Below are 16,757 nucleotides of genomic sequence, written 5' to 3'. Positions count from 1 at the left end.
GTGTGGGAGAGCTGCTGCACTTCAGGGAGAGCTGCTAATGTGACAGAAAAGAGGGGGAAATACCTGTCCTGGCATTTTAGGAGTGGAAGCGTCTGCAAGTGCATATGTGGAGTCAGAAAGACTCACCCAAAATATTTGCAGCTGTAGACAAAATCTAAACTACCCACCCAGGCTTTTCTTTCCACCTCAACTACTTTTTTTTTTTTTTTTGCTTAATGTCAGTTTGCTTGTCAGCCTCCGGCTGGGGTTTTCATGTTATTCCCTCACTTCTTTCAGTAGGATCCCTTTGCCAGAGAAAGAGAGAAATGTCACAGCATGACAGCTCCTCTGTCCCAGCTGCACATGTGAGCAGGGGGCCTCTGGCAGGGGCCAGCACACAGGCCTGGATGGACAGACAGACAGACAGCACAGCTCCTGATGGGGGCAGCATGAGCAGAATGGTGTAAGGGCACCTGTCACACCCAAATGCAGCAGCCGGGGGATTTAAAATAAAATGTGCAAATTTGGTGTTTGCACTTGGGTGGTTTCTCCTGGCACAAAGTGGGATGATACGAGGTGCATCCTGGCCTCTTTCTCTCTCCTTCCACCACCCCCCCAGCACTGGCTCCTCAATACTTTGAGATGCATGATAATATTAGGTAATTTAATGGTTTATAGTATATGTATATCTAGTCACATTTATTGCTTATAATAATTTTATGTAGTATATTTATTTATGCATATAAATATATGTATATCCACAAATAGCCCTCTAAAAGACCTTTATATATTTATGTTTATATGACATATCTAATACATATGTAAGTATAATATAGTATATGACAATATAATATATATGTGTATGACAATATAATATATATGTGTATGCATATATTTAGAAAGGTGTTATCCATGCATGTGTGTCTATATAAAGACCTTTTAAAAGGTCTTTTTTATGTATGGATACAACTGGCATATATATATATATACACATATATATATAGCCACATAAATATGCATATATATGCATGCATTTTAAATATTAAAAAACATTGGAGTTTAGCTATGTAAATACCTCTGTATATAAATATCTGAAAACTTTCTATATCTGTATCTAGTGAACATAAGCATTTTGCAGAGGGCTGTGGCTGTGGTGCTTGGCTCAGCTGTGCTCAGCAGTGCCCATCTCACCTGCCCAGAAGGTCTGGGGGAAGTCCCCATCTCTATGGGCTGCTGCTGCTGCTGCCTGTTCAGGGAACTGTGACTAAATGCCCGAAACAACCTTTGGCTGAGCTTGTGTTTGAGCATTTGTGTCTGTTTCTCTGTCCCTCGATGCCACTCTATAAACAATGAGATTTCAATTCCCCCTCTGCCACGTCTCTGAGCATTTCCTGGCATCTGTCTGTGTTCAGAGCTGATAAACATGGAGTATGCTGCAGCCTGTCCTGTGGGAGATGCACAGGTGTGCACACACCCAGGGCTTGCTGTCTTGCCACTGTTAATTTTCCCTTTTCCAGTGACTGTTTTACTCACAGCCAGTGTTTCAGCCTAGTCCAAAAGTGACTCTGGAGAGTGGCTGAGGATAGGGCAGAGCCAGCAGAGATGGCTGGGTCTTTGGAGAGGAGACGCACAGGTGGAAAGGGATGCTTTGCTTCTCAGCTGCTGGATTTGACTAGAAATCTTCTGTTTAGTGTCTATAGCACAGATACTGATGGTTTGTTTATCATCTGCAGCCTGGTTTACATCAGGAGAGGCTTGGGATTCAGTGTTCCCTTCCCTTCTGGTTTCAGGACTCAGTGGGGTTTGCAAGTGCTGCTGGAGTAGACTGAGGATAGGGCAGTACCTGGAAAACTCAGCTGGGGCATGCACACCTGGGCAGCTCAAGGCAGTGCAACATTCTTGCCTACACATAGCCAAAGCTGTTATGTTGATTTTGTGCTCCCTGGAAAGACTTTTCTTTTGGCCAATTTTTTTTTTTTGCATATCTCTGGCTCGAAATTTATAAAGCGCTTGACCACCCAAGGAGCTTTGCAACTCCACCATCTGCATCGTCGCACAGCAAGCAGGTCCCCACCTGCTTCAGAGCAGTTTAAAGGGAAAAAACTTCTAGGAAGGAACTGGAAGGGGAATTGGGAGAAAAATATCTTCTTTAAAGACCAAGAATTAGCAGAATCTAAGTGGCATAATGAAGGAAGCTTTGGCAATAAAGCAAGCTGTGTGAATAGGTCAGGAAGGGAAGGATGAAAGAAAACTTGCTTAAATTTAGACCTTGGAAAGACTATTCAAATGCACAACTTCCACAAACAGGGCATGAGAAAGAACAAGAAGAGCAGACTGGAGGGCTGTTGGCTCAAAGCACAGGGCAGGAGTATATGGACAGGTTATGTGGCCTCTTCCTCAAAGTGGGAAAAATACCTGGCTTTTGGATGAGGAGGAAGATTTGGAGCATCGACTACAGGCAGCATGGGAAAGGGACTGAATGCAAAACTGAAGGTTAAGAAAGAAGGGCAGAAATTCCAAATTCCAAATACATGAGCCCATGCTGAGCTGGGTTTTATAGCTTCTGATCAGCAGGAACCTGAAACAGGACTTTTTTGGGTATTTACATAGTTTATTGGGGTTTATTTGGCACCTAAGGAGCAGGCTTGAGTTCCCAACAGCAGAGTGGGCAGTCTTTTTCCTGCAGTTTTCCAGGTGGGTGCTTGACCATCTTACCAGCTCAGGGGTGAGATTGTGTACAAGGAGTGTGTCTGATGCCATGCAGGTATTTAAGAAGGGCTTGCTGAGTGATCAGGTCCAATATTCAGAGCTTGGTCACGTTTTTCTGAAAGAAAGACCATTTACAGAGACATGAAGGCAAATGGGATAAAATGCAACATGATTTATCAAGCAAGATTAACCTGAAATCCCTAACTGATCTTGTAGATAAAGGAAATCCAACAGTTCTCCTCCTCCAGGATTTCAGTGAATCTCCTGCCTTTGTGCTCTGAATATCTAAGTGTAAGTCGTGCTGGAGAAGATGAGGATTAATTAACTCAGAAATAGGTGATGAATCGGCTGATAGGGCCCAGTAATGGTAAGAGAGCTTTTTCAAGGACTGGTCTGCAGCTTACTTTGATCACTCCCTGTCTGCATTAAAGGCCTCAGCAGAGGAACAGGGGCTGAGGGAACCTGGTGGGGACGATGGCAAACACACAAGGAGTTGTGTTTGGGATATTTTAATGAAAGGACCTGGAAGACCATGAACACACAGGAGGTCAAAACCAACTGGTACAACATGGTAAGAGGAGCTCTACTGTCCCCCAAAGCCCCATGGCAAGAGGAAGCACACTCAGTTTATCGCACATGGTGCACCAAGGCTCTGAATTTCCTCATGCCCTGCTCCATCCCTGTGCCTGGAGGCTCGTGCAGCTGCATGTTGGATGCTGTCAGATGCCAAAAGCTGTGACATAACCAAGAAATGCTGGTGGTATCACGCCTGGCTCAGCACCCCCTTGTTCACAGCTACCAGGGAAACCTGTCACAACCACGCTCTGGTTTTCTTGCTATACTTCTCCCTGCTGTCACCCATCTCTCTGCATGCCTGATTTCTGACTAATGTAAATACACACCCCCTTCTTTAGCATAATTGAATACTAATTTCTTAATATGTGTTATTTTCTACTGTATCTCTGTTTCCCTGCTATCCATCCTAAGAGTGCCAACAATTGCTATCACTGTTTGACTGCTGTGTGTATATAATTAGAACAGTTGGCCCAGGTAATTTCTTTTTGCTTCCTTCAGTTCCTTCCTCTGCTTTCCTCTAGCTTGCCTTTTGGGGTTTTCCATCATTTTGGTGGAAGTTTTCAAAGCAGGGTGTGTGGCTTTTAACTCTTCCACCCATTGAATTGGAGGCCACCAGCTGCTAAACCCTCTAAAATCTCTGAGTTCGTTAAACTCTCCTGAGCAGCTGACTCCTCTCATTCTCCATTCTTATCCCCGAGGCTCTAAGTGGAACTTTGTAAATGATGATTCTGCAAGTGAATTGCCTGGCTGAGGAAATTGCCTGGCTGCTTCTATCCCCCCTCGGTTGCCAAGCATCCAGGGCTGCTGGTGTTCAGCTCACCCCCAGTGTGCCCAGGGAAGGGACATGCCAGGACCTGGACCTGGCCAGCCCATCATCTCCAAGCCATCCTTGCTCCACCAACAGGGAAAGGAAAACACCCAGTGGGTGAGGGATTCATGTGGAGACACAACACAAACCCACACTGGAGAAATTCCCCCTCTCCTCTCCCCACATGTCAGAATCTGTCTTGAAAGATTTCCTTTCACAGGGAAGCACCTGTTTAATTACAGCTATTGCAAAGACAGTTAATAGCTGATGAACACAGCAGTATATTTTAATTGAATATATTGAACACTCTGAAGGAAAAGCACAGCTCTTGACCTTTCTCATGAGTGAAATGTTAGAACAAGCTTCTCTACATTGTGAGCCCATGGAGATCATGGAGGGGACCACCCATTACTCTTAATGGAGCCACACATGTAAATCCCTTTATGACAGCTAAACAATGGGCTGCTGAACATGCAATTAGTTTCATTTCATACAGTTATTGTTCATATTGGAGGGTAAAAGGGTGGGAGGGATGCTCTGGCTAAAGAAGAGTGCTCTAGGTTGCTGTCTCTGGCCACTCCAGCCTCAGCCATTCCACAATAACACTTTTGTTAATGCGTGGGAGACTTTGGGTGATTTAATGCTGGTGGCTACAGTTTGTCATTGCAAAGGGACAGATCTGTGGGCTAACCACCCTCTCCTGCCTTCCAGGATCAGGACAAGAAAAGCCAGATTTATTCAGGAGGCCAGGATGCCCACCTGGGTGCAGGAGCAGCAGAGATATGGGACCCCACACCCCAGCCAGCTTCTGTCTTTATTGATTTCTAAGCTTGTGATTAAAGTTTGCTCATGCTGTACCTTCCTGAATTGGCACTTGGGTCCTTACTCCAGCAAAAACTCGCATTGATCCGTGCTGGAGCACAGGCTGAGTAAGCCCTCGGGGACCAGCTGTATATTTGCAGCATGATGCTCTTCAGACACATGACAATTTCAGCACAATTTTGTAACATTAAAACAGCATTACCAGTGTGTCTTTAACTGGCCATAAATAGAAACCTTGACTTGTCTACAGTGGTTTGATATTCCAAGCTAGACAAGAACATTTAGTCCTGGCTTGCAAGCCATTTTATCACCAAAAAGAAATTTTGTAGGTTAGGTAAGTCAAGAGCCTATTCTTGCAAAACTTCAGCCTGTGACTGTGAGCTGCAGTGAAACTGCATCTAATATTCAAGTGCAGGAAAAAAAGGAAAGGCTCTTTTTAAGGCTCATTAGTGATGGCAAAAAGATACAAAAAGACCAACGCCATTTTACACTTGTAAAAATACCCCTAGTAGATTCATATTTTTTAATCTTCAGTACAAAAGCTCCATAACTACAGCAAGGCATAAGTTTCCAATGACTAGCTAACCTTTTTTTCTATAGCCTCTGGCATTAAAACTCTCAGTGAAAAGACACTTTACAGCTAGTTCGGGCAGTTCATTTTCTGTCAATCAACTCTTAGGCTGGAAGTATAAAGGCAGCAACATGACAAGATTTCTATTTTAATATCTTTACACTTGATAAGATAATCCTAGAGGAATGGTGGTGATCAAATATTTACAGGCAGTGCTCACTGACACAGTCTATTGTAAAATTAAATACATAAAATTATGTGGGGATAATGTTAATGTTGTGATAGAAGGACAAAAGGCAGTGCTCTCAAAATGAAGGTTGACTCCTCTTAATATATCCTCTGAGGCAGGACTAGCGCTGCTGGCACAGGGAACAGAAGAGCTGTTTTCATTTCACATTTTGTGACGTTTCTCTGCTTTTCAGAAGCTTGTTTGCTATTTAAACACATTTGCTTACTTAATGATCTTGATTTTTAAGTATGTATTTGTGTGTGTGTGCTGGATGTCTGTCTGAGGGGCACTGCATGGCTAACGAGGCCTGGGAGAGAGCAGGATTTTGCACTGAGCCACCCCCTTGGGAGCCCAGGTTTGGTCCCAGCCCTGGCTTGGGCTGTGCAGACAGAGGGCACAGGCTGGGGACATGGGGGGGCCTTTGCCCACCCACTCCATCAGTCAGGGAGAGCAGTTATCTCTGGGGAGCTTTTCCTATTGCCCTCCAGACAGGCACCTGCCCCAGGACAGATGGGAGTGCCCAAATTCCTGCTTTTATTGACCATGAGACTGAGCAAATGCACTCAGGGAGAAACCTTTGCAAATATCTTTCTCTGTCTGCCCCTTCCCTCTCTGCATTCTTGATGGGACATGAGGTGACCTGAAGGGCCTGTCCCTGCCCCAGCTGTCCCAGAGGAGCACTGGCAGCACCATGGGGGACATGAGGTGACCTGAAGGGCCTGTCCCTGCCCCAGCTGTCCCAGAGGAGCACCGGCAGCACCACAATACACCACGGCCCCTCTGCCACTGCTCTTTAATGACGCTCCAGTGATGCTCAGCCAGAGCCCAGGAAAAATGAAGTGCTGATTTAGGCTGAAAAGCCAGTGCTAGCTAATATGGGAAATTACTCCAGCAATCATCACTCTTTTCCTGTCACTATGGTGACAAAAGAAATGACAAAAGCCTGAGCAGAAAGATATGGTGACACAAGTAGAGAGGAACAGAGCAAATGCCTGGCAGCTGCGAGGCAGATCCAAGAGGGGACAGGCAGTGCAGGAAACCTGTGCTGGAGCCATTGCTCACTGTTGGGTGCAGCTGTGTCCCACACAGGGGTTTGCAATGTGACACAAGCACTAAACCCACGTTGCACCAAGTGCTGCAGTCAATGCAGCTAACACAGACCTAAAAGATATAATAATCTCAGTCATACAAGTCTTTCATGCCACAGCTTTAATCCTAATACACTAACCATTGATTTTTGCACCACATTCCTCTGCAGGATTTGCCACTCACCCTAAGGGGTCTCCTCCCCACAGTGTCAGCAGCTGAGCATTGTTAGAGGACACAGCGAGGAACTCTGCTCTTCCCAGCTGAAACAATGATCACCTGGGACTCAGAAAGAGGTATCTACAATGAATGGGAAAGCACAGGGGGACATGCCTGGAGGCAGCCCTGGACTGTGAGGAGCAGCTGAAGCGATTCTGCTTAGCCCCTTGTCTCTGCAGCACTGCTGGTCAGGTTTCCCTGGGGCCCTTCCAGCCTGCCCCATCATACCACACACAAAGACAAGGTCACCAGCTCCCAGATGCCCAAACACCAGGCTGCTGTGCTGCTCAAGGGGAGAAATCTATCTCAAGAATATCTTCTCAAGAAACACCAAAGAAGAAACTGGGCAGTTGCAGCAAAATGTGCAGGTCTGAGGACAAGTTGCTCAGGAGTCTCTGGTGGAGAAGGTGCCGGTGTGTTGGTGCCCATCCTGCAGTGACACTCCTAGCTCTGGGAGCCAGGTGGAGTCACCAGCAGATTGAACAGCATCCAGTGTCTTTACCACTTTAGGCTGAATTTTATATTCTTGGAGTCACCTTCTAAAGGAGGAAAAAGGGTGAGGTGCAGTGGGGGAGCAGAAGAAGGTTCTGGAGAGAGAAGCAGGGAAAATCTTCATCCTGAAATGGCAAGCCAAACACACTCTCTGGCCCCTCATCTTTTTTTTCTTTTTTTTTTCAGGAGGGAGCACTATTTTACAGCCAGCTCTACTCATGAATGATTGTGCAGAGCTCTGCTAATGGGCCCTGCCAAGCTGTGGTCACCCTACGGAGCTATTGGCAGGAGAGGTGGCAAGTTGGAAAGGACTACAAGGGAACTCTGCATGATATTTTTTGATGAGCTGATTATTCAGAAATTTCACAAGAGCTGAAATATATCACTCTGTTCTGAAACTCACAGGCCTGCCAACACACAGGACAGCTTACATGAGCACCAGCATTTTCTCCTTCACAGATCTGCTGGCCTGCACGTCAGGAACCAGATGTGGGAATCGGACAAGGCTTTTCAGCAGCCATCGACCACAGTGACAGTGAGAGGTGGGGAGTGGATAGGAGTACACAGAAAGCTGGCATAGAAATTATTTTGGTACTTTCATGGCTGTCACTATGTGTGTATTTGGGCTTGAGAGTTTTTCATTAGCTCTGTGGGTACTGGGGCATTAAGATTTTTATTGCTTTATGGCTGGGAATGAGATGACCTCAGATCCCACATGGATTCAGGTATTTTTGTTGCAGGAGTGCTCAGTCCCTGGCCACATTTCAGGGTACTGTCACATGCCAGGAGCTGACTTTGCCTCCCCTCACTGCAGCCAGAACCCGCTATCTTGGCATCGGACTGAGTCTGCAGCCCAGTCAGGCTCCCACAGAGACCAACAGAACATTTTCCCTTCTCTCCAACATTAATTAAAAACAAAACACTGGCTTATTTGAGCACAGAATCAAAAGAGAGCCTGATACCTGAGGGGTGGGTGAATGTGTGCTGGGGGGTTGGTTGGAAGAAGCATAGATTTCTGAATTAACACACAAAGTCTTCAAGGAGCTGACACGGCCCATCCCCAGCCCATTGACCTGTCAGCACATAACCATTTTGAGCTGCCTGGGGTGGCATCAGCTGGCCTGTGGAGAACCTGGAGCTGGTACATCTGCGTCTGGAGCAAGAACAATGCTGAATTGCTGAAAGACAAATAACAAACATCCTCATGCTGCACTCACAGCCTTTGCTGAAAGCACTTGAGCTGCCTGGCATGGCAGGAAGCAGATGTATGGGCTGATGTGTCCCCATCAGAGGTGTGCTCCCAATAACCCGTCTGTTCTCAGACATCTCTTCTGCAATTTCTGTTCCAGGGCAGTCAGGGGAGATGTGGAGCTCCCAGCCTGCCCCTACAAGTCAGTGAGGAGAACTGTGGCTGAACCACAGCTTCTTTACCCATGGAAAAAGAGGCACACAGGCACAGCCCTTGCAGCCCTTCAGAAGAACTGCTGCTTCAGGAAAAGCACTTAGGAATTGAAAAAATCTGGGAAATTTTCATCTGCGTAAGGACAGGGAACAAGGGTCTGAGCTCTGTCCTGTAATGAAGGCACTCCACAGGGACCATTCCTCTTGTGTCATGTCCATCTGAGCCCATGCACAGGTGATTTTTCCTGTGTTTCCTGCTTTGGGTGAGGGAGCTCAGCACTGCAGCATTCCCCAGCCCAAAGGCAAGCCCCAGGTATGACCCCCATGAGGATGAGAGATGAAGGTTGAAAAGGACAAAGATGGTTCCAAAGGCCATCAGTGTCTTCAGCACAGCATCTCCACACATTTCCAGCAATGGCATCTCTGTGTACAGCTCCCTGCCTGTGGAAAATCAGGTCTGCAAGAAGTATATAAATGATCCAGACACCATCCTCAAGGTCCATATCTTAAAAAAACAGTGAGGGTTTACTCCATATACTGCTGCAGGAAGTCATGTACTTCATGATCTGCCTTTTCTAATCGCTCCTTATCTCTCACTCCAATCCTTTCTCATGTCCCTCATCTATTGCAAATTCCCTTTTTAAGCTGGAGCGAAGCACATAAATATTTTCATGCTGCATAAATAGGTTGTTTTGTGCATAATGTCACAGGAGGCTTTTTTTAAAAACAGGACCTTTAGTGCTGTGATAACGGCCTCCTCATTTACACAAATGAAATCTTCCATGGAGCTCAGCACTCATCTGCTCTGCAGCCCCCATGCAAAATGGTTGGCGCAGCGCCCGCTCATCACAGGCTACAGAATTAATACAGAATATTCCATAATAAATAGGAAGCCATTGAGCACCAGGTTTAAAAATGCCTTGCAAATGTAACTGATGCTGAGGTTTTTCTTTTAGTGTTCCCCAGCAGCACAACCATTGTCTTCCTTCTGTCTGAAGTCACAGCTACTTGAAATGCTAAAGAGCAAAAGGACAACCATTTATGTTGGCCCATTTGCCAGTATCTTTGACCATTCTGTCTGCTCACCTTACCTTCTCTGTCACTTCTTGCTCCCTGACCTTCATTTCCTGTTTATTCAGCCCTTGCTCAGGGTCTAAAAAGTGCAGACACCATCAAAATGGACTTTTCATTTGCTCTGCACAGAAAAAGAAATAGTGTTACAATCTGTACAGTTTTTAAAAGGGCTAATGGAAGATATTGGGGGCCACACTGGGTCATGGTAAGTGAATCAAACTGGTTTTCTGGAGCAATATTTAAATAGCACAACAGTAAAAACTGGAATCAAACATCAGTGATTTTGCTCCAGTATTTCTATTTAAATTTGACAAGCATAAAGACTTCAAGCCAATGGACTGAATGGCTCTGCAGTACAGAGCAGAGCGAGACTTGGTGAAAATTATGAGAGCTCATCCATTGTGCATTTTCCTACTTCTCAGGTCAGGTTGTAACCCTCCAGGACAGACAATCATGGAGCAGTTGAATTTGTTCTGAACATGATCAGACTGTGCTGCCAGGCAGGCAAAGCTCTACCAGGCTCTGGCTTGGACCTGGCTGCGACCTCCTCAAGCCCTCGGGTAGGCTCTGCACCCTATGGCCTCTCTCAGCAAGGCTCTTGTTGAAAGACTTGGGGGCATTTTGTTTTTCATCCTGAGACTGGGGGACACAGAAAGCTTTGGTTGTTTGCTTCCCTGCAGTTCCAGAGGAGGATTATGGGTGCTCTTTTCACACAAATCTTACGGACTCATTTATTTTCTCTTCCATCTGTTGTTTGACTTCTTTTCCTGTATTATGTGTTAGCAATCAACAGCTAACCCATGGTGGGTTTCTTCCTGTGCAGGGTTCTGAACACAGCATTTCTTGCTGAGATTGTTCCCCGTGGGAGGCTCCCACTTGTTGTTTGTGGCTGGGAACAGCCATCCATGCCAGTCTAACCCTAATGTGATTACTTCTATCCCATGAGCAACTTCACATATTAATTGTTTTACAGAAATATTTTGTATCACTTAAAAGTCCAGAAGTCTTGTCATAATGCATTAAGAAAGAGAGAAAAGAAAGATCTAAGGAAGCTTAATATTTCCTGTTATAGGACCCATCCAAAGAAAAAACAGCTTTTGAAATTTATCTTGACTAGTCTGTAACAAAGTCTTGGTTTGTATGAATTGCCACAGTGCTAAAAGATCTAATTTTTCTATGATAAAATAGCCTACCTACAATAACTTTATCAAAGAGCACAGCATGGAGAAAACACTTTGTAATGTACCTAAACACAGTATCTACCTGATTTTCCTGGCATTTTATTTCGATTTAGGCCAAGGGACAATTTAAAAAGATTCATTCCCAAGTACACAATTCAGAAAAATATGAGTTACAATTCAGAGCAATATTTTGAACCACTGCTGTTTAGTTGTCTTAGCTGGAATTCAACCTTGATGATATCCAAAGGTCCAATAAAATTTTTCATGGAAGAATCCCATATTTGTAGAACATAATAAAATTGTTGAGCTGCACCTCCAGGGCCACTAAGAACTGGAGAATGAGGTCGTTCTTCCTGGGGACTTTCTGGCGTCATGGGATGTGTTCCAAACACTTTGTTACCTGAGAAATATCAAACATAACAGATCATTACATATAATAGCAGCTTTGATCTTTGTTAGTAAGACAAAATGTGAGGCTGTTTATTACTAACTACTTAGGTGCTCATTAGTGTGTTCTGACAGGAGTCACTGACAGCAATAGGCAAAAGGAAATGTTCAGAGTTAAACCCCCACACAGCACGTGGCAGCTCCTATTAGAGCCCGTGCAACAGAGGAAGGAGAAAAGCCTTGCACACAACTATTTTAAAATTATTTACCAGAGCAAGAAAGAGATTTATCTGATTTATTATCTGCTTTTTCAATAAACTGCACTTGCAAATAATACTAATGCCTGCCTTTCACAGCATGCATTTCATTCTAACTCACAAAGCACTCTTGGACAGAGGTCAGGATCATTTTACAAAGAACAAACATGAAGTGAGGCCACCTCTCTGATGTCCCTGAGTAAGACAGCAGAGTCCCCAGCTCTGTTGACCGCTTGTCACAGGAACAAAGGATTAGAAAGGGCATCTTGTGTCATCAAATCCAGCTTCTTACTCTTCAAATCTATTTTGCTATTATAACCCCATGCAAGACTCTTTGGGGTTCATGACCTCTTATATAAGCTCCTACAAATAATCTTTCAAGACTATCATCTCTTGTATATCCTTGTCTGTCCTGACCCTGTGGCAGGACTCTGCCTAATGCCAAGGAATTTCACACCAGTGGTTTGGGATCATCACCCTGAAAATCACCCCAGCCTCACACACTGGAGAATGAATGGGGCATTTCTTGCCAGGTCTGCTCCAATTTTATGCATCTCTTGGTGCTCCATCCTAGTAAAAGGCCTGCAATAGATGCCATGACAGATGTGGAAGGTGTTCTCAAAGCAGAGAAATAGAAATGCTGAGAGCCTGCCAGCTGTGGAAGCTGTGTGTGAAATCCCTGCACAAGCTCACGGCACAGTTGCTACTGCAGTGGTAGCTGGAGGCTTGCAGCAGCCCCAGGTGCTGTCACAAATGGGGCATTTGAGTTTACCCCAGCAACACCTCTGCTTTTGTGTAGAGACATCCTGGCAAACAACAGAGCCTCAAGTACGCTCAGTCCAACATATTTCCAACATCCATCACCCCCTTCCTCTCTCAAATAACTACTTACTGGAGGAGTTATTAATGCCTTTCCACCTACACAGCCGAGATACCGACACTCACACAAAGGCAGTGCTCGAGCTTTGAGGTCATGTTCGAGTTGCTGGCTCGAATGTCTCTCTGGGCAGTTCTATTATGCAGCAGCTACAGCAACAGGATACCGCGATACAAACCTTAGCTCATAATTGAGCATGAAATGGGCTTTTGGCTTGGTATCTTCAGTTTTGTACCTTCACTTCAGAACATGTTTAGAGCTGGTTTCAATACTGGGAAAATTATCTCAGCTTATTAAACACAAAGCTGTTACCCAAGTGTTAGACGAGGGCACGGCCCCTGAACTCGCTCCCCGGGGCTGCGCGCGAGGCTCGGATCTTGCTGCTGTTGTGGCTGCAATTCCCCAGCCACCCACTTCTTTGTTTGATTGTCTTTTCTCACTGAAACATATGTTTCCCATTCCCACGGCATTTTGAGCAACAGTTTCCATTGTAAGCCCCTCCTGACTGACAGTTCGATGGCAGCCTGTGAATCACTTGGCATGTATTTTGTGAATCTGCTTCAAGGAGGGTCTGGCTGTTTGGTAAGAGATCCTCTGACAGCTTTGGGGGCAAGAGATGAACACCATTTTAGGACAGGTTTGGGTGTAAAAATTCCTGGTCACAGTTGATATCATCCCTATTTGAAGCTCAGCATTGTCCTGCACCTCACCTCTTTTACCCCAAGTCCTGTGACAAATCTCCATCACTTATGCTCAGCTTTCCCCATTTTCTTCTCATACAACATGACACACAAAGCCTATGATGAATCAAGAACTGATCACACTGGCAATATTTGATTTGGACAGGCAGCCCAGGTAGGCATTCAGACTGCTGGATGTACAGGTTAAGAGAACATTTGGCTGTCAGCTCTCTTCACCAACAGTAACACATTCGCTGCTTTGCATTTATGCTGTACAATCATGTCTGTGTCTCTGGCCCTGATATTTCTACTGTAGCCATAATTGCAGAATCCAAACAGTCCTGTGTGGAATTCATGTACTGGACAGCTGAATTAAATGGCTACCCATAGGAAAATGAAAGTCCAGAGAATGAGGTGTCTAACTTTCAGGACAGTACTACGAGCCTCAAACCAGGGCCCTGGAATAGGTATGAGTGGGACATTAGTGCCTCCCACAAGAGGATGGCATTTCATTTATAACTCTAGCTAGCTCTCCTGTAGCTCTGTTTTCATAAGAAATAATCACATGCTTCACCCAGAAAAATAATCAACCTCAACACTGAGGCTGCTGTGCACAGCACACCACATTTATTTGGGGAAGCCTTTTGCCCTGAGCTTTCCAGTCTGGGTGTCACTGCTGTACAGCCACTGCACCACTGCTGGCTGCTTACACCTTCCCTTGAAGAGGTAATCTAATTCTTGTGTATAAACCTTCTCCCTGCTGCAGAGTTGGAGGGTCTGGATATTTTACACTTAAAAAATAACCAGCAAGGGCCAGATTATGTTGTTGGATTTGTGTTGATAATTAACTTGCCCTGCATCCTATTGAAATGACAAAAAACATTACTTTATATGTACTTACTGTAGAAAAAGAGAATTTTGGGTGGAAAAGCACAGACCCTATGATCTGATCCATCTTCTCTTTGCTATTTCCAACTACTTAGAGCATAATGTCACACTGAAATGCACACTTGGAGTGCTGCATTCTCTTCTGACAGATTGTTATGATGTTTTTCAAGGTGACCTTCATAAAACGTGTTTCTTTTCAAGCTTATACTTCATTCTCAGGTCATAATAGTTTCACACAGACAAGCAAACTGCCAGCTCCTGCTTTCTAATTAATGCTTCTTGGAGGCTTCTGAGTGGGGGATATAGTTAATAGCACTTAAACCTGGAATGCAGTGAAATCTAAAGCAGATTACTGAGTGATCTGTGTGCTCTGTGATGTGTGGGATGTGTGTTTACTTAAGGGTTACACACACACAGCTCCTAGACCATGCCCCTTTGGGAACAGCCCAGGCCCTGGCACCACCTTGACCCTAACTCTCAAAAGGTTGCCCTGCTTTATAAAGTGAGGCTCTGAAACTACTGAGCTTGCTTGCTGCACCCCTTGTCCCAGCTCCCATTTCCCATAACACAGCATGCTGTGGTTTTCAAAACTGCCTGGTGACTCTGCCTTGCCAACAGGCAGCACCAAGTGCAGGAAATACCTCTGACCACACCTGTGGTGCCCACCCAGGGGACAACCTACACTGCAGCCCACAGTGCAGGTACAGCATCTTCTGGGGCAGGCTGTGTCCTCCCTGCATCCCAGAGCCACTCTGTGGATCTCAGACACAGCCATCACTTTCTGTGTTTGTGCAGTTTAAAGTACCAGAACTGATAGGAGGCTTTTTTCTTACAGTAAAACAAGCAAAGATGGGTGTTGCAAGTAATTTTGTCATACTTGCCTAAATTTAAGGAAAGTGATAGGATTGCTCTGGTGCTCACTCTCATGCATGCAGCATGGATTGTCACACTCCAGAGGTGCTGAAGCAAAATCAGATGCAAGTCAAATTGCCAGTTTAAATTCCCCCTGGCCAGCTGCTGCTATCAGTGGTAATTTCCCTGCTGAAGTCAATAGAGCAGCATTTTTTCACACATGCCGAGATCTTGGTGCAGAACAGGCAGCTGTGAGGCAGGATGAGTGCTCTCAAAGAATGAGTGGGGGAAAAAAAAAAGAATAAAATTTATACTCTCTGGAAAAGCCAAAAAGATTATATTATCCAGAAACATTGCCAGACTGGCAAGAGGAAGGACTGACATCAGAAATCCTGCAAGACTGTGCAGGACACATTACTTTGAAGGGATTTTTACAAGAAGTTGGCATGTTGCAGGGCACAAAATATTCAGGCAGATAAGCAATTAAAAGCTATTGAATATTTGTAACTCCAAGTACTCAGCAACAGAATATCACTGTCAACTTCTTTATGCAAAGGGACATTTTGACACTGTACTAAGACTGACTACTTTTCTAATGGCATAAAAGTATTACTTCAGTTATGCACAAAATAGGAAAACTATTGAAACTTGTACAGCCTGGTTCTTTCTTCAGAAATAACAACACAGAGTGAAGCTGCCTTTGAAGAGAAACATTTTTCACATACAATCTGAAGGTTAGCAAGTCTTTTAATCTTTAGCCTTTTTGCTGGCATGTGCAATTTAAAATGCACAAAACAGACTATCAAAACACCCAGCTATACATACTTAGAAAATTCAAAAGGCACATCTGAAAATAGGCTTGGAAATTAGGGTGCTGCATCAAATCCTGCTCTTTGAGTAAAGACTTTTTCCCTGTGGATCCACCTCAAAAAGCAACCAAGTTATCAAACACAGCTGACCAGAGGACAGCCAACACAGAATGAGAAACAGCTCCCAAAGAAGTCCTAAAGAGGCAAAATCTTGGTGCTACTAAGCAAGAGAGTGACTAACTGGGAAAATTCTATATAAAATATCCTCCCCCTAGAAACTTTCTCCACAGAAAGATTTTATTTCCTTTTCTTTCTCTCTTCCAGAGTCACATGAAGTTCACCTGAACTTCAGCTCTGCACACACAGTTCTGTGAGCAGAGCCTGCACTTGCTGGGGGAATTCAAGAAGTGACAAATCCTTCCAATGGGGTGGGATCCAGTGGCATGGGCACATCCAGGGGAAAACCAGAAACACATGCAAAACACAAATTCACTCACTGATATTGCACACACAGATAAAATATTTAAAGATAAGCCTTTTCTTAAGGGTGGCAATTTAGCAAGGCTAAATGGGTTAATTTCCTTAAGCAAGTGGGTGGATATTTTGGGTCCTTTGGGGACTGATATAGAAGCACTTAAGTGTAGTTAGTCAGCCAGCCAAGAGGGATCAGCACCAGCAAAGGAAGTAGGGAGAGAGCCAAAAACTTCTTGCCTTACTCAAGTATTTATTAGGAAAAAATTATTTGCAAGTCCTTCTTGATCAGATAGTCTGTAAATGAAGGTAGAAGATGCTACTGTACCTAGTCCAGTCATACAGGAGTTGTGGCAGGTGATGAAGGGCTTCTGATAAATGTAAGGGTA

At 44.7% G+C, this 16,757-nt stretch overlaps 2 protein-coding genes across 14 annotated transcripts in view; one reads left to right on the top strand and one right to left on the bottom strand.

Moving 5' to 3' along the window:
• The window catches only part of LOC147650976 (uncharacterized), a 233,620-nt gene extending 223,796 nt beyond the window's left edge, over positions 1-9,824 (top strand). For 4 of the 5 annotated variants that reach the window (XM_086846067.1, XM_086846065.1, XM_086846064.1 and 1 more), the window contains one exon: positions 4,784-4,976. In XM_086846067.1, coding sequence (XP_086702193.1) covers positions 4,784-4,900 — 117 coding nt within the window. In that variant the 3' untranslated portion in view covers positions 4,901-4,976. Of the gene's footprint in view, positions 1-4,783; positions 4,977-6,952 lie in introns of those variants that run through there. The other variant, XM_086846069.1, reaches the window with a different exon arrangement.
• A 1,402-nt stretch (positions 9,825-11,226) lies between these two features.
• Positions 11,227-16,757, bottom strand: part of FHIT (fragile histidine triad diadenosine triphosphatase) — a 532,732-nt gene continuing 527,201 nt past the window's right edge. For all 9 annotated transcript variants that reach the window (XM_086846072.1, XM_086846078.1, XM_023935215.2 and 6 more), the window contains one exon: positions 11,227-11,547. The gene's annotated coding sequence lies outside the window, so the exon portion shown is untranslated. The remainder of the gene's footprint in view (positions 11,548-16,757) is intronic.

The sequence above is a fragment of the Cyanistes caeruleus genome, chromosome 11, assembly GCF_971803275.1.
Source record: "Cyanistes caeruleus chromosome 11, bCyaCae1.hap1.1, whole genome shotgun sequence".
Lineage (NCBI taxonomy): Eukaryota > Metazoa > Chordata > Aves > Passeriformes > Paridae > Cyanistes > Cyanistes caeruleus.
The sequence above is the reverse complement of the archived record's forward strand: the minus strand, read 5'-3'. Positions and strand labels throughout refer to the sequence as shown.